The 22,107-nt window shown below is 42.9% G+C and overlaps 1 protein-coding gene across 1 annotated transcript in view; it reads left to right on the top strand.

Moving 5' to 3' along the window:
- The first annotated feature begins 234 nt into the window (after positions 1 to 234).
- Positions 235 to 22,107, top strand: part of CHN1 (chimerin 1) — a 105,099-nt gene continuing 83,226 nt past the window's right edge. Inside the window, exons 1-2 of the mRNA XM_074144803.1 lie at positions 235 to 269; positions 490 to 614. Of these exons, the coding sequence (XP_074000904.1) occupies positions 506 to 614 (109 nt within the window). The 5' untranslated portion in view covers positions 235 to 269; positions 490 to 505. The remainder of the gene's footprint in view (positions 270 to 489; positions 615 to 22,107) is intronic.

Below are 22,107 nucleotides of genomic sequence, written 5' to 3'. Positions count from 1 at the left end.
CGGCGGGTGCCCGAGCGCTGGGCCGGGCCGGGCCGGGCGCTGCCGGTGCCCCGTACGTGCGAGGGGATGGGGAGGGGGTGGCCAGTGCCGCCGTCCCCTCCCGCGGCCGGGGGAGCACGCCCGGCCGCCCCGCATGAGGGGACGCCGCTTCCCTTTGTGCCCTCGGCGGGCCGGCCGCGTTGCCATGGGAACCGTCCCGCCGGCTGCGGCGGGAGGAAGGCGGGTCGTGTGGCGGCGCAAGATGGCTCCCCGAGGCGGCGGGCCGCAGTGTGAGCGCGGGCGGGGAGGGGAAGGGGGGGAGGCGGGAGCGGGGAGCTCCCTGCCGCTGCCGCGCATCCCCAGTTGTCCTCGTTCCCTCTCCTCTCCTCTTCTCTCCTCTCCTCGCCCCAGGCCCTGCCCTGTCCTCCCCTCCCCTCCGCCGCCCCGCCCCGCGGCAGCAAGCGGCCGCCGGGCGCTCCTGACAGCCCGGCGCCCAACTTGTGTTCGCAGGCGCGCCCCGCCGCTGATGCCAGAGCCGCCGCGCCAATGCCAGCCCCGCGCCGCCCGGCCAGCCCCCCCCGCCGCCCCTCGGGCCCGCCCCGCCGCCGCTGCCGCGATGGCTCTGACCTTGTTCGGTGAGTAACCGCCGCCTCAGCCCGGCGGGCGCGGGGCTGCCGGCCCCCATTGTCTGCCGCACGGCAGCGCCTGGGCGTGGGCGCCGGGCCCGGAGGGGCTGCCGCAGGGCCGGGGCCCGGCGTGGGGAGAATAACGCGCCCCGTGGGCAGCCCTCGGTGCCGGCCGCGGCGTGGGGTCGGGCTGCGGGGAGCGATCGGCGAATAAAAGTTACGGTGCCTCGGCAAGACACCCCCCCCCCCCCCGCCTTCCCGGTCGCCTGAGGAGCAGCGCGGCCAAGCCATGGGCTGGCTGGTGAGGGACCCCCGCTCTGCCGGGAGCGTCGGGGTAGGGGGCTTTAATTGCCCGTAGCGGTCAGATGCGCTTCTGTGATCGTATTTGGTAGTACCGATCCCTGAAAGGAGGGTTTCGGGAGACTGAGTGTTGGTTTCGCAGCCGGAGACAGCGTAGTGGGAACCAGCATGTGAAAACTGTAGTTTTAACTGTTGAGCATGTGGTTTCCCTTAAGTAAGGTTATTAAGCTTGCTTATACTTTAATATGCTTAATTTTACAGTGGGGATAAAAAAAAAAAAAAGCGCTATAAACTGCTTCAAGCATCATTAGGTAAATGCAACAATGCAAAGGAAAACAGAAATTAGCGTGTTAACATCAGTACAGAATTAACAGGATAATCAGGATACTCTTTCTCGTAAGAAGCTTGTGCACCCAGAGTGATTTCTAGTGAATAAGTTTAAGTGATGATGTGAAGACTATTTGTTGTGTTTAGACTGTGGATTTTACTTCCTGTGTAAACAAATAATTTGCTTTCATTCATCTTGTGGTTCCTGGGCTGGTACAATTTCCTAAAAGACTGAAAACTGTCTTATGGGTTTTCATAAAATTTGACACTTGTTATATTATTGTGGCATATTAAGCCCTGTCTAAAAACAAGTTTAGCACATGTTGCAAAACAGTTCTCTGTAGATAAAATCTGTGTAGTATTGGATTTAGCTACAGCGCTGTCACTTAAATTTATATTTCCTGCCTGAGTTTTTCAGGATGCAAGAGGTTGTAAATCATAGTTCAAGTGGAGCAAACCGTCTCTGTTATAGGCCTGATCTTGTTATGTGGTTCATGTGAGTCCCTGGATTTCTGGAGGAGTCTGTGCAGGTACAGGGGCCCTGTCTGTTACCAGTTGCAGGGTGGGTGTTAAGCTCTTGAATTTAGAAGCACAAGTGAATTTAGAGAGCGCGCAATGGTAGATTGGCTTTGTAAAATAGCCAGTTGTATCATTGTAACTTGACTTTGTAAAAAAAAAAAAAAAAAGTGTAGGTTGTTACACAGACACTCAAGGTAAACACTGTAGTCCTACACTAGGGAAATTTTTAGGCTCTTGAAAACACACACTTTTTCCATGGTGGGTAGTTAATGTGTTGTTACAATCTTTCGCTGCAAATATTAAGAATGTTTTAATTTCAGCTTTTAAATAAAGTGGTATTCCTAAGTCTACATGATTCTTTTTTAATTCGCATGTATTCTATCAACTTAATATCATTTTTCTATTAATATAAATTTGCATTACAAAGTAAATTGAATTAGGTGTTTTTGTGTGCTGTCACGTCTGTTGTTAGAGTAAATGACATTCATACATGTAGAAGATAATGAGCAAAGAGAAGATAGAGTGGGCTACCCTGCTGTGTGTAGGTTTTAAATAATATCTTGCCAATGGTAAAGCCTCAAGATTTCACCCTTTTAAGAAACCACAAAGTGATGATAAAACAATGCAACAAATAAGTCTAATGTGTGTCAACAAATGAATGTGGTGCCTTTCATAAATGTAAATCTTTACATCTTAAACTATGAACGCGAGAGTGTGAGTGGGAGTTGGGGAAATGCAGAAAATGTGCAATATGTTTGCAGATGAGGTTGTGATTAACTTACGGTTGAGTTAGCACACCTTAGCGTGTTGCTGTGTGTCCTCTGAGCTACCTCTGAGGTAGCTTGCCACGCTTTGTCTCTTAGCATATAACAAAGACAGACCACAACGTGTTTGCTTTGAACTTCAAGAATAGCATTCAGCCATTATCTTGTTTTTTGGCTGCTGGTGGATAGTCACGTTTTCAGTTATTCTACTGCAGCTGACCCGTAGTAACTCATTGAAAATATAACTCACAAAAGAGTATTTTTTAATTTAATTCAATGTAAGCCCCTGCCAAAGCGCAACTTCAGCAAATCTGGGGGGAAAGGCAGAATAAATGTGCCTGAATTAATGTATCTGTTTTGAGGGATTAAGCAGCTATAATTGTACTATTTTAAATTCACACCTATTTTATACTAGTAAAATTGTCCTGAGTAAACAGGCGCTGAGGGAGATGTTTGCTTTTGTTCTGCTCATTCACATAAATTCTAGGCTCAATATTGCATATTTTTTTTTCTAACCCATAATGGTATATCACACTGAACCAAGTTTCACACATTCCAGGACTGCTTCGAATAGGATGTGCTACAAAGCGTGCAAAACTTGAGATAAATTGCCATGTCGGCTTGGGGAGGAAAATCCACGAAGTTTGCTGAGTCCCTTCCAATTAACGTGTGTGTATGTGTGTGAGCACAGCAAGAAAGAGGAGAGAAATGGGAAATGTCGTAACATGCTTTCTCCATGCTCTTGATACTGTTTTATGGCTATTTTGGTGCATAGTCCAAAGACTGTACTCAAAGGGGACAGGACTAAAGATCCGGGTGACATTGTTGTGAATTCCGTACTAAAACAGACATGCGGTTATCGGGCAGTTGAAAGGTCAGGTATGTCTTATTTTTTTCTACTTGCCAGCATGGTTGGGATTTTCCTGTTCCTGTTGGAGGCCGTCCTTTGCTGCTGTCCTCAGAGCAGCACCATGTAGCACTGGAGCGTTAACTGCAGTTTGCACCTTTGAGGTGGCACCTGGAGACTCTTCGGAAAGTTTGTTGGAGAAAAGAGCTTCTGGTGTGTCAGTAGCATTTTTCTACTACAGAAGGTGGCTGTTACCCTTGGGCTATATTTGTCTCCTGACTTCTTACTCCTTTTCAGTTACATCTTATTGTCCAGATTATGATGCAACATTAAAGCACAAAGAAGGAAAATGTTAAGACTCTTCACTTTCTCGGTCTTACTTATTTTAAAGTTCTTTTCTTGATCTTGTCATATTCTCCCAGTCATGACCTTTCAAGGTCTCCTGCGCTGACTGTTGTCTGTATGGAAGGTGGTAGGGACCTGCCTCTGTTCCCAGAGCGCAGTGGTACACCAGCTGATGAATACATGTGTGGTATAGGTTATGAGGGAGAGGAGCTCAACTGCTCCATGGAAATGGAGAGGAAGAGCAGCGCCTGTTGGAAGCAATAGGAGATGGGAGAGCATGGAAGCATGGAAGTTGTTGACTGAAAGCATAGCTCTGTTACCTATCAACCATGTTGGCTACTTCAGCCAGAAGAGTCATCCCAACAGGATTCATATTTAGAAAAAGTTAGTGTCAGAAACGGCCTGTTGTGACCGTAGGTGGTCACCTGTATATGACATGGCTTTTTGTGGTACCAGTAGAAATAGGGTTTCAACAGTATATTGAGTTTGTGTTCTAGTGGCCAAGCACTTAGAGTCCAGGTTTGATCTAACGGAGGAAAGCAGAGCTTGTACTAGGACCACATAAGCAGAAGACTGGAAGACAATCAATATATTTGAGAAGCGAAAAAAAAATCCTGCCTGATCCTGTTGTTTGTTGCAAATAATAGACGTGATGAACTTGATATCCGTATTAATGAACTGCCTACTAAGAGTTGGCAGGGATTTTAAAAATGTTTTTGTCCTCAGAACAGATTTTCACACCTGGAGTGTACAAAGGTCTGGAACTTGAGTAGATGTCCGGTACTGATTTTCATCCTACATCAGATTCACGTTCTGTTACAAAAGGTTGTGGTGATTGCAGGTGTAGCTGCTTTTTTCCTCTCTAACTATTTCTTTCTGCCTGCTGCAGCAGCTGGAATGGCATATAAGCCAATGTCCTTCTCTGCTGTTTCAGCACAAAGCCCAGTGGCTTCATGCCCAGCCTTCATGGAGCTGGGCTGAAGCCACTTGCCTGGTTTAACGGGGAAGCAGCTAAGGATACCCACCGGTTCTGCTCTGCTGAATCCCTGCGAGGGGTAGCAGCTTCGTAGGGCCGGGAAGAGCAATCAGTGATGTTTCTATGGGTAGACTTCCTAGCTGTTAATACCCTAAGCCGTGAGATCTCGCAGTGACACGGCTGAGGTGTGTGCTGTCATTCCACTTGGATGACTCAAGTACAGGAAAGATAACAAACAACACAGAGGAAAAAGCAGGCAAAGTGTTAAGTTATCCCATTGCTACCACTGTTTACTCGTGTCTTTGAATGTCCCGGGAAGTGTTTAAAGGAAGTCAGCATTATACTTTGAAAGAAAGATAGCTTTATGTTATGTTTTAGTGCTTATGAGCTGTCCTGATGTTTTATGAATTTCCTTTCTGTTCATTTGTTTGCTCATCAAGTCTCTTGTGTGAACAAAAGAAGACATTTCAAAACGGCCAGGAGAGATCTTCATGGACATATTTGTCATTAGTTATTCATGCTCTTGCCTTCTTGCTCAGAGCCTGCGAATGGATGAAAGCTCACCCTCCTGAATATTGGTAGTTACGAAATGAGAAGTGAAGCAATTCTCTTTTAATCTTTGAAGTGCTTGCATTCTGATGAGTGGCTACAGATGAATGGAATTAGAGACAGAGCTGTAGTCAGCATGACAGATATGGTTATTTAAGGAGATCATGAGCAAGGGCAGTTTTTAGATAAATTTGTAGGGAAAATACCAGATGAAAAGAAACGAGCAATACACTGCTACAGGCAGCAGGGGTATGAACAAAGAAACCAATTATACCTCCATTTCAGGTGTCCGTATATTGTTGAAAGAGCACGCAAATATTAATTTGCCTACTTAACAGAATTCCTTTCTATACCTGTGAGCTCTGGTGTCATACTGCACAAAAGTAATTTTCTATGAATCTATTTACTACTACAGGAATGAAGCAAACCTTTTGAAATAAGTTTTTCCATACTTGAAATGCTGATTAACAAATTACTGTTTTAAATTCTATGCATCTGTGATTACTGTTCTTCATGCAAACTGTACTTACTGTCTCATGGCTGCTTCAAGAGGTTGGGTATTGTTATATTGGTACAAGCACATATTTTCTAATGTGACAGTCTTAAAGAGAGAAATGAAATAAATTCATTGTTCTCTAAATAAGTGTTTTGCTTGTTTAGGGAAGGCTTTTAAGTTTTAGAGTGCTTGGTTAGCTTAGTCGCAGGTACATAGAAAGTAAATGTTCCTCTTAAAAATGGCTCACAACCAGGTAATGCCTGTGGATTCTCTGCAGGATACTCAAAATTAATGTGCTTATTTCTTGTCTTATGTGCAGAGCTTTCTAAGAACAGGAGATAAACAGATCATCCACAATTCAAGTTGTTCTTCTCTATATTTTCATACAGGGCCCTGAACTACGCTTAAAACTTTTGGCTAGCTGTGATGGTAAAAGTTTGCTGATGGAGCCCCTTAACTAAAGGGTCAGTTTGTGCCAAAAAAGTGATTTTCAATATGTTCCTTAACTGACGTAGGTAATCAAAGTTTGTTCATGGAATTAGTGCAGGAATTTTGTCCTTGCAGGGAACATAAAAGTGGAGTGATATAGAAATGGTACCCATTTGCTTTTAGGCCAAAAAAAAATGCATAAAGAACTTCATTGCTCATGTTATGCTCTTGAAGCGGTTTTCAAAGTGAATACATGCCCCACGTTGCACTGCCTATGCTAGATTTTTTTCACTGGTAGAGCAGTGAACTCAAAGTGATCTTTTAAACTGGGTTACAGTAGATGCTCTTGAAGTGTTTAGCCCTTTCTTAAAATAATTGGGCTTCATTCAGTACTGACTGACACGGGCTATTTTTAAAGGAGATTTAAGCAATTTAACATCTAGTTACAATAGGAACTTCAAATAGTCTGATTAGACAAAACAATTTAGGGACATCAGTACAATGTTTGGGATTTTTTTATAAGATTTAAAAATGAAGGTAATTTGTTAAAAATGGAAACCATGTTAGAAATTCAGTCGTCCGACTCCCATTCAGGGAGGGAAGGTATCCAAGTGCTGAAAATCTTAAGATTATTTTCTCCTAGGTACTGTGCTAACCTTACCTAATTTATAGAACTTAATGAAGCAAATAAGGAGAGCAACCTTGAAAAGGTTTTGCGGGTAATGCAATCTCAAGAAAAAATCGAAAGGAAAACCTGCATAGGAACTGGGAAAAGAAGATGGATCTATTAACTACTAAATTGGTATCAATTGATCAAAATATCAGAGAAGTGACACTAACACTTATAAACAAGGATTAAAAAATGTCAATCATGGCTTCTCAGCTTAGCACTTGGAAGTGTGCTTCGTGCAGTGGCTGGTATAAAATTGTGTTTCCTATTAATTGTGAATATTGTATAAGAATCATAAGAAATTAGAGGCTTGAGGATTGTTGTTGAAGCTGGAGAGGGCAGGTCCAATTGTGTGCACAAGTAATGCATTAAGATGAGGTTTTGGAATTTTCTCCAAAGAGATTCTCTTGTGATATCATCAGCTCGGGCACACCGCTGAACAATGACATCCCTTTCTTCCTTGGCATCAAGTGACCTGCTAGGAAGCAGAGACAGTCTGTGTAACACAGAATCTCATCCAACAGTGTTAAAGTGAAATACGCTCTGGATCCAAGGATTCAGGAAGAGTTCCCAAGCTTTGCTGATGCACACTTCACGTCAGCTAAGGACTGATGTTTTAGGTGTAAATCTGGGGTTTCTTCTGTTTGTTTTAGACTCAGCTGATCCTTTCTGCCTTGTTGGGTTTGGGGACTTTATTCTCTTACTAACTCTCTCCAAGAGTTCTTAATTATTTTTTTCAGATGTACTAAAAAATTTGTGTGATAGAAAGCACGTCTCATTGTCAAGAAAAGAATGTGTTTACATACAACGACAGTATCATAGCTATGACTTAAACAGTACTTTGATCAGTAAACTCAAAGCATAAACTTAATACAAGCCTTTTGGAAGACTCTGTTGTTTTTGCCAAATAGAAGCACATCAATCCGCATCCTCCAAGGGTGCAGGCATAGGTAACTGCTCTGTGCAGCCCAACAGACAGCTGCGTTCTTAGATGGTTTTTTCCTTCTTTTGAACTTGAGGCTTAGCAGCTGCATCTCGGGCTATTTAGCTGCTCCACCTTGTGGACAGAGATCGTACAGTTTTACAGAAACGTGTCTTCAGGTGAAATGAAACACAACAGACCCAAGACCTGGCCCAAGGGAGTTTTGTAGTTACTAACAGAATATGAGGTTCTTCCTGCTCCCTTGTAAAATCATAAACTGGCTTGGTTGTGATTTCAGTGGAGTGGATTGTATCTGCTTTGTATGTCTTCATAAACAACAGCAGAAAATTAAAAACATTCTAGATCATGCCTTTTTGAGTCTGTCTTGAAACAAGGAAAAGTGTCGTTTAAAGTCAGTGAAATATTTGGTCTTCTAAAGCATTTAACAATACTGCTAGGACTTTGTAATTGCAAGGTGTCTGGGCATCCTCGGCTGGTGAGACGCGAGATGGTGCTGGGGAAGGGTTCCTGCAGTTCTCCATGCTGTTCCTGAGGGTTCAGCTGTACGGTGGAGAGGTGGGTCGATGTCCTGGTTCTAGTCGGGGGGAGGAGGGTTGATCACACACAGCTGGGAAGCTGGGAGTATTTGCTGTGTGTGCAGCAGCCTCTGTGAATATGAAAGAGCTGATTGACATCTGACATTTCCAGCACTCAAAATATTTGTTCATCCTCTTCATAGTTACTGAAAAATGTGCTCATAAAACCCTCTTTATTCGTGTGTAAGTCTGATTTCCATGATATACTTTGATACATTCATCCCAAAATTTTTTTTTTGTGACTTTGTTAGCAGTTCTAAGCATTGTGGAGACACTGTCAGTGCTGGCTAACTTTTGGTTAAAATTTTGTTTAATGCTAATAGGACGTGCTAACGTGATCTGGTTCTTCATATGACCAAATCTTAGTCCCCTGGGAGAATGCATTAGGAAAACTGCATCCTCTGGTACTGCAGCACTGTCGAAGTTGCAACCTAGACTTTGCTGCTCACAGTGCTTTTGGTCTCCGTCATCTCTGTGAGGAAGCCCACAGTCACATCCATCTTTGGTGCAGGTGGCAGGATCTGGCTCTGTGGTTGGGGCTGTGTGTTCCTGGTGCTGATGGGAGACGGTGGTACCCTCTCCACTGCACTCCTCCTCCCCATCTCCATCTCCTTTCTTTGTTGCAAGAGCTGCTGCTTATAGGTAGACTTGCCATTAAAGAAGCTGAAATAAAGACTTCACTTCTGACCTTGATCAGAAACTGAATGTCGTGGGACAGCTTGCTTGTGGGAAATTTCTACTCCAGAAGTAAAGGTGAAACACTGTTTTCTAAATACTGGAATTTTTTGTTGCTCGCTGCATGGTGCTGTGCTACAGTGGCCAGCAGAGCCATAACTGCAACCACTTAAATTATACAGCAAGTACAGTACAGCATCATGTAGCAAAGTCTTTGAGTACCGCTGCAGCAGTGGAGAATTATTCCTTGTGCAGAGTAAATGCAGGCATGTGAAAAACAGAGTAATAATACAGTTCTGAAAAACAAACCGAGTGCTTTAGAGCAGTATCTAGCCGTTCCTTGCTCTCGCATTGGCAGGGTGCAAGTCAGTCTCCTCAATGCTGAATTAGGATCTGATACTTGTACAATCCAGAGCAGACTATAAAAGTTGCTGATAATTATTTGGTAGGGCTAGTCTTCCATACTTTTGCATCTGTGCTTTATGGTTTCCATATGAATTGTGGACACGATGCTTCAGTGCAATCTTGGATCATTTTTCATTAAAGAAAAGAAAAAAAACAAAAAACAAAAAAAACAACTCACAAAAAAAAAAAAACCAAACAGGATGTAGCTCTTCCTTACCTCTGCCTTACTGAACATGCACACACGGGTATATCCTTCCAATAAAGGAAGCATGGTTTTGACACACCGATTAATTTTACTGATTTCCTTTTCAGATTTTTCAAAGTGTATATTTATAAATGGGACTTGAAAGTGTTGAAAAAGTCTTCACTGGTTTAATAGAAGCAGAGACGTATTTCAAAATAAAATAGTGATTATTCTTCCTGGTGAGAAAACATTCAGAAACTTTTGTTACATATTATTTCAGTTCCAAAATTTACATGGTAAAGGAATTATGTCAGGTACTTTTTATTGAGAAATAACATTTGTAGTATGACAAGGTAAATATTTTCAAGTATGTAAAGGAAAATTACCACCACCACCAACAACAACAAAACAAACAAACAAAAAAAAAAAAAACAAAAAAAAACCAAAAACCAAAGCAAGAGAAGGAGAGGAAACTTATTACTGTGTTTCCAACAGTGAGCTCATGTGTGTATAGCTGTGTTGTTGCTTTATTGTGGTTCTCGGGGAGCTCCTGGCTGCACTGCACGTCTGCTCATTTCCACGTACTGTCAAAGCAAGCTGTGGTCACAGCCCCCTCTCCCAGCACCCTTGCCTGCCCCTCCTCTGTGGCAGAGCAGCAAGCTCATCAGTAACTTGATGGAACATCTCTTACTCCTTAGCTTTTGTTGAAACTGCACTGTGTAAGAAGATACTCTCCACCCCGGTGCACCTCTGACTGCATCAGACCAAAGCAAGATGGTTGTTTTCTCCTAACTTGCTCCTCTGCAAGTTCAGAATTTGCAAGAGGTGAAATGTAGCCTGTGTCACAGCTACCCTGAAGCATGGCGAGCCCCAGGGCAGGACAGGGTGTGCTGCACTCCTGGGACGTAACTCAGGGGGAGTTACCTCCTTCCAAGGAGCCTCTGAGGTGATGGAGTTGCAGACTGGGGGAGAGCTCACAGAGGCTAACTCAGCTGCTAAGCTTGTTGGCATTTTTTTCCACTTAGTAGAAAGGTCTGTGAGAAGCTGGAAGAGCTTTTTTCTGCTTCTTAACTGCTTTGTTGATGGGGTAGCCCTGCTGTTAGTCATGACTTACAAGTGTAAAAACTGCCTTTTTTGGAAGGCATCTTGCTTCTCCCATTGCTGTGTAAGAACAGCCGTGGAAGACACAGGCAGGACTTGCCGTATCTCAGAACTGTTTTAGCATCCGCCCTTATTTCTGTACAAAAATCCTGTGTATCACAATCTCTGACAATTGCTTGCAGCACTCTGCCTCTCAGCAGCCCCTTCAAGCCACTTAGGTAGACCAGGACCGTTTTCAAACTATAAACTGGATTTTTGATCTGTCACATCCTGCAGCTCTCCCTGTGTTTGTATGTGTTTTCTCATGCTGCCAGTTGCCCCATGATGGGGTTATTTTTTTTAAAGTCAAAGTTCAGCTAAAGCCACCAAAAAAGCTGTTACCCAGAGAGGCAATGCTGGCTGGGAGACTATTGGGTTGGCAAGACTTGAGAACAGAGATACTGATCTCTGATCTGTCAGATGACTTCATTGACGTGGGTCTCTGCTGCTCTTGCCAGCAGCTGTTCCTACTTTCTGTTTAAACGTGATGTTCTGTGGGACAAAGTCTGCTTTTCACTTGTGGACATTCCCACAGGGTCTCAGTTCCAGTAAGGATGCATCAGTATCCCAGAAATGCAGCTAATAATTGTTGAGAACCTCCTGTTTAACACAGTGCCATGATAATGTTTCTTTTTTTTTGTGGACCAGTTTGTCTTTCTTCTACTTAGTGGAAAAAAGGAGAAAGAAATTCAAAACAGATGCAACAAAACCATCTGAATTAATTTTCTGAAAGGGTGGTGGGAAAGTATAGAGTTACCCAGAAAAGGACTTGGAGGTTATGTCCAAGCATCGATCACATCGAGCTTTCCGGCCAGCTCTCCTGTTCCCGCTGGGCGGTGACAAACCTGTGTGTTTAGCTCTCTTTCCAGCAGCCTGTTCCCAGCTCCCGCACCTGCAGAGCTCTGCTTTCATCCTCCCAAAATAGAGGGACCTGAGGAAAAATGGTGGGCCCATTCAGAAGACCTCTCAGTGTTTGCAGAGCCACTAAATGACCTTCAAGATGATTGTTTGGCTGTTGCTCCAGCCCCACAATGTGCTGGGTGGCACAGGAGTGGACCTGGAGCACAGCTTCTCCACGGACTGGACCTCAGACCTGTGCTCTCTCATTTCACTGGTTCCTGCCTAGCGCAGCAGATGAACTTGCAGAGGAGAAAGAGTTATCAAAAAGATGGTTTTAATGCTATGAACAGGGAGAGACTGGTGGGTAAATATCTTTTGCTGTAGTTCTTTGACTGCAGTTACAATAGTGAGCCACGGAATTGCCAAAAAGGAATGTGAAGTTTTTAGCTTTTCTTCCTGGAGCTTCCTGCTTTGTGCTATTGGAGGCCTCTTGGTTGTTTTATCTGAGAACAGGAAGAGGTAAGGAATGATGCAGCTTTCAGATTGGGGAAAAGCTCACGGCAACTCGAGAATGACTTTTGGAGTAAAAACTTAATTCCAATTCAAGAAAAGACATCCCACCACATTGTGTCCATTTCCCTTTCTCTGACCCTGCCAATAATGTTTTTTAGGAGTTTCCTTCACGACACTATAAAAAACGATCATGATTCCAGGCAGGGACTTGGTAGTCTGTCCTCCTCCTTCCAACCATGAGTGTTGATGTATTGCATCTGTTCTGGAAATAAGGACGTAAATACAGGCCATATTTTTGCATGAGCAATGGCGTGTGTTATTGATGACTGTTTTAGAAAATGAAAAATCTGTTTGTAATAAGAATCATAATAGGTTTGTTATAACTCTGATGGTCTAAGAATTTAAATGGGTCAAGTTTGGGGAAGGAGAAGCAACAGCATCTATTAGACCATCTGACACAGTTAGAGAGATGCGCTTTGGAACATGTGAGTCTGACTTCAGGCCAGTTACAACACCAGTCAGAAATCATATCTGCTCTTAATTTTCTCCAGGTGACTGATTTTTGCCTGGGCTGCTAATGGGTGGTTTGGTTTGGTTTTTCCCCCAGGAGGCTCATGAACGTACAGCAGCTATCTTGGTCTAAAATGCGAGGGAGGACAAGTTCTCAGCAGATTTTTACCAATGGGTAGGGGAGCAGGGTCAGCGTTGTGGTCTTTTGTTGTGGTTCAGCTTTTGGTAAAACCCCAACACTCTATTTAAAAGTGCATTTTAGAGCAGGAAAGTGAATGTATGTTCATTATGTCAGTGTTGTGTGTGGAAAAAAAAATAATTCAAAGCAGCTAAGTGAATGGTGATAAAAGATGCCTCCCCCTTCAGCAATTTAGGGCATTATGCAATGGATGGAGGGGTTGTATTTCAAAAGTGCCTGAAAGCTCATCCTTTATTTAGGGTCTCTTCTGCTCAACCTTGAGCGGACAGACTTCTTATTCAGGGAAGGGGATTAATTTACAGCTAGAAGACACTTTTATACCATATCATATTGTTCTTTTTCATTATCAGGGTGACTGCTCAGAATATTTGTGTAATCAAGCTCCAGTCAATATTCCCTGTTAAAGAAATGAAGACAAAACCATATTTCTGTGAATGCCTTGTGGCTGTGGCTGTAATGGTCGTCACTGGCTTGAAGTTATGGTAAATCTGATGTGCCCTTGTTGGTATTATCAATGTTTGGAAGAAGTAAAACAAGTGATGGGAAATTAGCTCAGTTTCTGTGCAGGCAGACTTTTAAAATGGGACACAAAAAAGGATTTGTGGCAACAAAAAATATGAAAGGAAATGTCAAAGGGTAAACGTTTTCTCCTACATTATTCTTTGCTATGGTTGGAAAGAGAGCAGTGTAAGAGCAAGAGCCTCGACAGGTATTTCTCCAGACTTCCACGCAAACTTCACTGACCATGATCGAAACAGTGTCTCCAATGAAAACCAGTCTGGATTTAAACCAAGGAAGTTTGATTACAGCGTTCAAGCTTGTGTTACCTGATGTTACTCTGAATTGCTTCAAGGCTTTACTGTACCGATATAGAAGATACTTGGACAAATTATCTGTCAAATCTAAAAGATGCAATTCATCCAATAAAGCATATTTCTGTCAATTTTGAACTTGCAAAATTAGTTTGCAAAAAGACCATTCAAATAACCCTTAGGGAGGATGGGAAAATGCTAACTCATTGATCTAGCACTTCGGGCTGCAGCCAGCTGCAGTCAGTTTTGCCACAATGAGTTTAGAAAAAAAGTTGGCAAGCTGTTTTTCTTTGAAATAGACAAATTAAAGAGGCATATTTGATTTTGATAACATTTTCAGTTGGAAGGTGCTTGCTGTGTAAACCAGACGTTTCCTGGAGGAAATATGTGTGAGGATACCTGTGAGTTTGTAGAGCTCCTATAGCTAGATAAGTTGGAGGGTTACAGACAGCTGGGGGCCTGACTGTTGCTGTACGTACAGCTAACCTGCAGAGCCATGTCAGGTGGTGGTTCCCATCGTGTCTGTCTTTTCTCGGGAAGTGAAGACAGTGTTCCCAGAAATGCTGAAAATTGGCTGCAGACTGTTGTCTGGATGCTGTGATGATACCCTACTGGAACAGAAAGCAACATTAAATTCTGTCTTTGTTAAATGCCCACAAGGTGGCACTTGCCATCTTTTTACCTCTCTGAGGTCTAAATTTTTATACTTGCAGCAACACTAAGAAATAATTTTAGAGGTTTCAAAACTTTTTTTAAACAGTAAGCTAACTGTGTTTTCATGGGTATTTCCCACCCTTCCATTAAACTTTAAGTTAAAAGACAGAGGGCAATAACTGTGTTTTACTTGTTATCATGGCACATGTGAAAATTCCAGCTTAAAATTACAAAATCGTTTAAATTTTTTTTGTTATGAAGGATTTTAAAAATTTTTATATGTCATCACTCAAGTAGTCAGATGCCACTATTTATCTGGCAAAGATGAGAAAAAATGAGTACTTGCTTCCCTTGCTTTGGTTAAATGAAAATCTAGAAACAGATCATTTGCAACCTGGTCTAATCACTTAGGAGACGAGTTCATTTAACAGCAGCAGTGCCTGTGATAGGCAAAATATTACTCATTAAAATTTTCCCATCATTCATAACGAGGCAGTAATAGTAGAACTGCTAATAAAAGGCATTGAACTGTAGCTTTTTTCAGTGGGTCTCTCATTCAACCCCATTAGAAGCATTCCCACAAAATCTATTGTTGCCAGATCAGATGTTTGTGGAAATCAGGACGGTAGTGTGATCTATTTTTTCTCTCCCCCTCAAGCAGTTATTCAGGGCATGCCCTTCTTTAAGCCCCTCTGCTTTTGCTGAGAGTGCTTCCTTGTCTCCTGCTTGGTCACATCAGAGAAATGGCAGCAGCCCTAGGAGTTTTCTGGGGCATTGTTCACACTTGCTTTCTCTTAATTATTTTTACTCCATTAATAATTGGAAACCTAATTGTACTTGTTTGGAGTGGTATAAGCAAAACCATGTGAGGATGAAAGAGCAGAGAAAAGTAAGTTTTGTCCCCTTAAAAAATTCCTGGGGCACAGCATGTGTGATGTAGTGCCATCCTGCAGCCAAAGGGATGCTTTCATTATTGGTGCCCGTTTTCACTGGTTTGTATCTTTCCCTTAGGTTGTATTGTACTCTTGTTCTCCTCCCAATTGGGAATGCCTTTGGAAAATGTGAAGAAAATACATTCAGCTGTTTTTGTTTTCTTGCTTAAGTAAGTCAAATACAGCTTAATTTTAAAAATCTAAAGCTGCCTAGGTGCATGGGGTTTTATGGGCATTAAGGAATGTAGCTACCTTGTGCCAAAGGTCAAGGCAACAGAGTAAAACTTTGGGTAAGGAGAGTTGTCACAGGTGACTGTGCCCTCTGCCCACAGGCTTGGGCACATCCCTGTAGATGGATGGCTTTAGCGGTGGAGTGACTTTCTTGTGTGCCAGCTTCTCCAGAGCTGGTCTGGAAACACTTGGATGTGGTTGAGCTGGCTATTTATTGAACACATATATAGAATATATGTTCCTTTTCTGGGTTCAGTGAAGGTGGCCTGTCCACCTGGTCATAGCCAGTAGTTGGTATCACCCAGTGATGCATCATGTTTTTGTAATCACTAGAGATCCCAATTCATCCCACCTTTTACCCCCACAACATCAATTTATTAAAAATCCAAATAATTACCCACATGCAATTCTTAGTACAGGTACATAGAATTACTGCTTTTAGATATTCCGGCCCCTCCAACAGTCCTCATCCTGGTTCCTGTAGGGTAGTTATCCCAGATCTTCTCCATAAGCGCTCATTGACAGGAGGATCTTTCCAGTCACTAGAACATTGGCAGTGATCAAGTTCCCGTTCATGGGTGTTCTGGCCCCTCCAGCAATTATATCTGTGTGTCCCACAGGATGTTCATCCTGGATCTTCTTCTGTGGTGCCTGATGGCTGGAGAATCTTTTCCATTCACCAGGATAAGTGCTGATGGCGACTATGGCTTTTGATGAGGGGCCACCCCCTTATCTCCCCATCACCGAGCCATTAATGTCACAGTCTGTGTGATGGTTGTCCTAAGTCAGGTGGCCCACCCTCAAGAGCTGGCCCAACTGTGCCCAACTTTAAACCTAGTGGGACAAGGCCGCAAGCAATGATCCACTGATCATATTGCCTATTTTTGTAACCTCTGCCTGTGACTTGCTGTCCCCTGGCAGGAGGCAAACTGTGTAAGCTGGCGATAGCTCCACCTTCCACCTAGAGGCCATTTGCCTCTGTGATCAGACTGGGCTTTAGTTTAACGCCAAACAGCTGCCCCACTCCAGCTTCCCACTGGAGTGGATTTGCTGGTGGCTCAGAGCAGGGAATCCTCTGCTGGAGGGTTAGCTGTCAACAGGCAGCCAGGATTCGTGCTGGGCTCTTACATCTGCCTCCATGTTAAAGCAGATGCCTGTCTGATGTCTCTTCTCTACCTGGAGAAGATGGTGGTTTATTTGGAAGCTTTTGCGCTGAAGGGCCTTACAGCATGCAGTGGTGTCTGCCTGCCTGAGGAAGAGCCTTGATATGTCTAAAAGTTTTCAAAGCTTTTTTTTTTTTTCCTCAATTCAAAGGAAATTGTGTGCCAAGAATAACATTAAAGTAGCATCAAAGACTCAATAACGGTCTAGAAGTATCAGTCATCTTTGCTGAGTGTCATACAGTATATTCGGGAATTGGGAGAAAACGTGGTGCTCACTGACTGTTCTCAGCTCTGCAGGGATCTTCCCATAAACAAAGGAAATTCTGTGGTGCCCTCGTCGCGAAACCCCACGTTTTCCACATGAGCCCAGGCCATGTGTGGTGTCAGGTTCTTGTCATTAATGCCCTTGTTTTTAGGGACTAATAAGAGCAACATTACTTTTGGATTAACATTATTTATTCAGTCACTTTTAAACCCCAATGTTTTTTGTAACACAATAATATAATAGTTTTTATTTAAGAGAAAGGGAATATACCAGAAAGTTGCCTGTGATCTTTAAAAAAGCATGGTGTAAGCCCATGTGAGGTACTTGAGTCAGAAATAATTTGTTACCCCTGTGCTATGTAAAGACAAAGACAGGACAAGATTGAGCCAGAGGATCATTTCCCTTTTAATATTCATGTGGAGGACCAAAATGCTGAAGAAGTGTTTGTTCCTAAGAAAACATTTCATGCAAGGCAAGAAAGGTTGATCATGGCTTTCTCTCTTGTTTATCAAGCACTGGCTGAAGTGAACTTCTCAGCAGCCTCTGGCAGCAGTGTCCGTGGTGCCCTGCTTGCCAGGGCAGGGTGGGTTGGTTTCTGCAGGACCTTGCGTGAGAGGCAAGTAGCCACGTATGGTGCTTCTGGCTCTTGGCATCAAGACTCTGCCTGTGCCCACCACCCTATTACAGATTGTCATTTAACTTACCAGCTGCCGATAGAAGCAGCATAGCAGAGGGGTGGAGAGAGGCCTTGTGGAAAAAAATGTGGATCCCAAGGTTTCATCTAGGGGTGATGAAGGACCTTTGCTGTGTGCCCTTCCTTCTTCCGGTACACAAGCAATAAGGATATTTTGGCTGTTCTCTGCACCCTCCGCCCTGATGCCCCCTCTCTGGGAGCCACCTGCCGTCGCCATCACCTTCCCCTCCTCCTGCCGCCAGGAACACAGGGACTTGTGCAAAATGCTTCCAGCGCTGCTGGGTGCTGCCACAGTCAGCCATCAGCTTCTCGTATTTACCCTGAAACCATAGTATTGTAGCCCATCTGTTTTACTACCGCTGCCTAGGGCAGTGGCTGTATTCATCCTTTAATTACCTTAATGCTGTTTGAGTTTTATTTTGGTTGGAGTGCGTAAAAGCCCTAACTGCTAGGGTCTGCTTGGCTGCTGCTTAAAATGTTTCATGATGGCTTGAACTTAGTTTCTGAAATGCTGTTGGCACTTACACTCTGAAAAACAGAGATGAAATTTTCTCTTCAGCTGCGCTGTTTTCGTGGCTTGAGAATCTCACCAGCAAATAAACTATGGCTTTATTTCTGTAAGTTGAGTGATTTTTACATGCATCCTTTGGGCATAGAGAAGGTGCTAATAAGGAAGATTTTTGAGACTGAGGAGGAATTTTCTAGAAGTTGTTTTTTGGGCACAAAAAGGAGTCTGTTGTATGGGTCAGCAAGCGGCCACATCCGCTAGTCCTGCATCTCTCCAGGAGTTAAATTTTGATACATGCTGCTGCCAAACAAAGCAAGATTAGCATCTTAAAACACATGTTAACACTTAACTGGTTAGTGCCTAGGCCATAGCTTACAGAAGAATGCTTTATACTTTCTTGCATCTTTTCATCGTTATAACTTAGACCATTCTTTGGTCCTGGATCAGTTCAGAAAACATGAAATTAAATTTCTTCTAATCATGTCAACATTTGGTCTGCATGACTAAGAACTGGCCTCTTGCACAAGGTTCACCACCTGAGGTCTCACCTGTGTTCAATTGGTTTTATTTGGCAATATCCCTAAGTTTGGGGCAAGAGCTGCTGTGTCAGCAGATAGTTGATTATTTCCTCCCAGACAGTGTTAAACTAATCTCCAGCATGATGTGACAGAGCACTGTGCTGCAAGGAGGGACATACTGTAAAAGAAAAACAAAACTGAATTCTCTACAGGAAACTTCACAATAAGTCTTAAATTGCTTTATGGGGTTACCATGCGTCATTAAGCTGCTGCTGTTCTACGCTAGAGCTGGCTGATCTTCAGTTGGGAGAGAGAAAGAAACATTTCAAGCAGAGGTAAACATTTTTATTTTTTCTATAAAAGGAATACACAGAGCCAAGCAGTCTAAACAGTTTGAGGCAATAGTAACAGTTTTCATATCTGCAGTTAAAATGTACACTCTGAAAGTACTAGAGTTGTCCGGATTTATATAAGGGGTAAAATGGAAATGGGTAAGAAAGAAGGAAAATAATGAAAGGAAATGATACGTTGTAATGTCACAATTAGTCATATTTGTGTTTATGGAAAAATCTGAGATGTTCTCATAGTGTTTGTGTCTGTATGTGAACTTCTAAATGGTTGTATGATTTTCTATCGGCAGAAGCACTTTTCTGTGCAAGTGTGTATTTCTGACAATTCCTCTGTGCTTTTCACTTCTTAATTGCAGATTGTTCACACCCAAGATGCATAGTTTCCCTTTTCTTTAGTTTGTGTGCTTAAAGGAGGGCACGCTGGGCCCAGGAAGCAATGCTCCTGCCCCACTGTGACATTTCTGCCTGTAAAGGGGCTGCTGCCAGCAGCTGCCTATTGTGCTGTTCTGGGCTTTTCTGCCTCTGTTTTCTCTGCATTTAAGCAATTTCAAGGAAGCCTTGAGCAGAGATGAGATGGCTTGAGAATGAGATGCTGAGGAGATAGAGTGGGCTGGGTAGGTGAGTACCAGCGGGACAGCAGTGGGGAGCAAACCAAAGCGTTGCTCAGGGATGAGGGGACAGGACTTGTGTGCAGATGAAGATTGCTAAGGCTGGGGGAAGGCCCAGTCCTGGAAAAGAGAGGAGGAGAGTGTGTTTGGGAGGAAAGAAGATGACCACAAGAAGGTGCTGAGAACTGTTGAAGAAATAGGGATCGCTTCTGTCCTTAACCATTAGAGAGAGAGAGATGAGCTGGCAAACCTGGCAAACCTTTGCCCTTAGAGAAACTGAGAGACAGATAACCTGTCACATAGGGTACTCGAGAAATGTAGGTCCATGTAGGTCCGTGCCAAACTAGAGGCACCGGCTCTTACGGGTCTATGGTAAGATGCTTGCTTTGAAGATGAGTTTGATTTTCCTATTGGTTCAAGAGCAAAAACTGATTCTACAGGGTAAAGAACTGTAAATGTATTTTCATGTGTCCTGGAGCATTGTTTCCCCCCACCCCTTTACCTTGCATATAACTTTGGGTCTCAGTGGGATTTCAAGCGATGTATCAATTTAAGTTATTCTTACTCTTCTCTTTACACATACATACATATTTATACTATGATAGGTCTATTTAGGAGCTTAAAAGTAGAGGTTTGGGCATTCAGCTGTTTCTTTTCTAATCTGTTTCAGGCTGGAAAATTATTAGATATCAGTATGGATTCAGGCAAAAGGCTCGCCAGCGTTGTAGGATCAGTTTGTGCATTTATGTTTTCCGTAGTGTTTCAGACCTTTGGAGAAGAGCAGCTTTAAGCTGAATTGCATCTCACTTAAGGCAGAAAATACAGTTGAGATAAAACATGATGCACAGCTTGTAGAAAATGATTTTATTTTATCATGGAAGCATTTAGCAGAGCTGAGATACTGCGCTGATGGGAGCTATAGAAAATCTGAGAACCGACAGCGTAGAGTTTATTGTGTTAATTAGAATGTGGTGCAGCGTTAGTGAGAAAATGTATTTTGGGTTCAGCATTTTCTGTGGGTTTTTTATCATGCCTTAAAGTGCTTTTTGGGTACTTTGGATGCCTAATTGGAGATGCTGTATGTGGGAGCCTGCGCTATGTAAAAATCAAGCCTTTTTCCTAATAACGCGTTTCAAAATACTGATGATGTGTTAAATGGGACCACATCAATTAATCTTTAAAAACGGATAACTAACAGACTGGTCTGATGCTTACACTCATTCTGTTTTATCTTTGTGTAGTGGAGTGGTTTTAGCAATAGAAACATTCTTGCACAGAAACAAGCACTACAGTCTGCTTCACTGTTGTTACTGTGCTGTACTTGCTGCTACAGTATTTTATATCAGATAACTTTTTTTTTTTTAAATCACAATAGAAATGACCTTTTGTTTTGCTCATGTGGGATGGCCGGAGGGTATTCTCACACTGTAGAGGCAGTAAAGCTCACCGGCAGATTTTCTAACAAAGTCCTTGTGCACAGCTGCATAACATAAATCACTCCTTCAAGTTTCTGAATGTTAAATGTTTGTTGTATGAAAGTTACTGCTGTTCTTGCCTGACTTTAACAAGGCTTGGGGTTTTTTGTTTGGCACAAATATTGTTGCTTTTCAGTTTTATAATCATGCTGCCCTTAGTTGTAACAATTATAAGGCTTGAGTGCAAGCAAGTATAGGTTAGACTGCCAAGATATTTGTATTTTCATAACAGTCAGCTCATATTTTAGAAATGTAGTGTGTGTTGTCCTTAAATTATTTATTTGTAAATTCAACTGGGGTGTGTGTTGCCAAAATACAGACTATAGCAAAATAAATTTCATCTAGTGGGGTGAAAGTTGTCTTCTGGGACTAAACCCGTTATTTTTACTTACAAGTTTTACCCTTTTTCCATGTGACGTTGTAGTGCTAAGGATCACATTACAATGCTTCTGGAGTGAATCGACTTGCACTGCCTTAATTAAAGATATCAAAGTAGGAATGAATAACCACAGCTACATCTGTTGGTACTGATTTTCTTTCACTGCCGTGGTATAGCACAGGCTGCTCAAGGTCTCTGTGCAGATTCAAGGCGTCCTGGCCAATCCCCAGGACATGGTAGTGTATCTGCAAGACCTTCCAAAGATCAAAACTCATCATATTCTGGGGGATGACAGTTTGACTAAGTGCTGCCTTAATAATAAAGTCATAGTGAATTGTATTTATAGAACCCACTTTTTATCATAAAACCCACAACCACCAAGGTAGTTTGTAAGGACTGCACCCTCTTCGTGCGTAGCACTAAAATACAGGGTGAAAAATTGAGCAAAATGATAGCTCAGGCAGGGCAGAGACCATGCTGGGTGGGTCTGGGGAGGGTCTGGGCAAGTCTGTGCCAATTAAACTGGAAAATACCTCATTCCACTAAGCTCTAATTTAGAGATATTTTGACATGACTCTAGGTGGGAGAGATGGACTAAAGCAAGTATCTGAAGAATACAGATTGCTTATTCTAAGGGGAGGCCAAAAAAAATCCTTTCCCAGCTTCAGGCTCAGTTTTGGAGGCTTTAAGGACTCTCAAGCGGAGAT

Source organism: Numenius arquata, chromosome 3 (genome assembly GCF_964106895.1).
Source record: "Numenius arquata chromosome 3, bNumArq3.hap1.1, whole genome shotgun sequence".
Classification (NCBI taxonomy): domain Eukaryota; kingdom Metazoa; phylum Chordata; class Aves; order Charadriiformes; family Scolopacidae; genus Numenius; species Numenius arquata.
The sequence above is the reverse complement of the archived record's forward strand: the minus strand, read 5'-3'. Positions and strand labels throughout refer to the sequence as shown.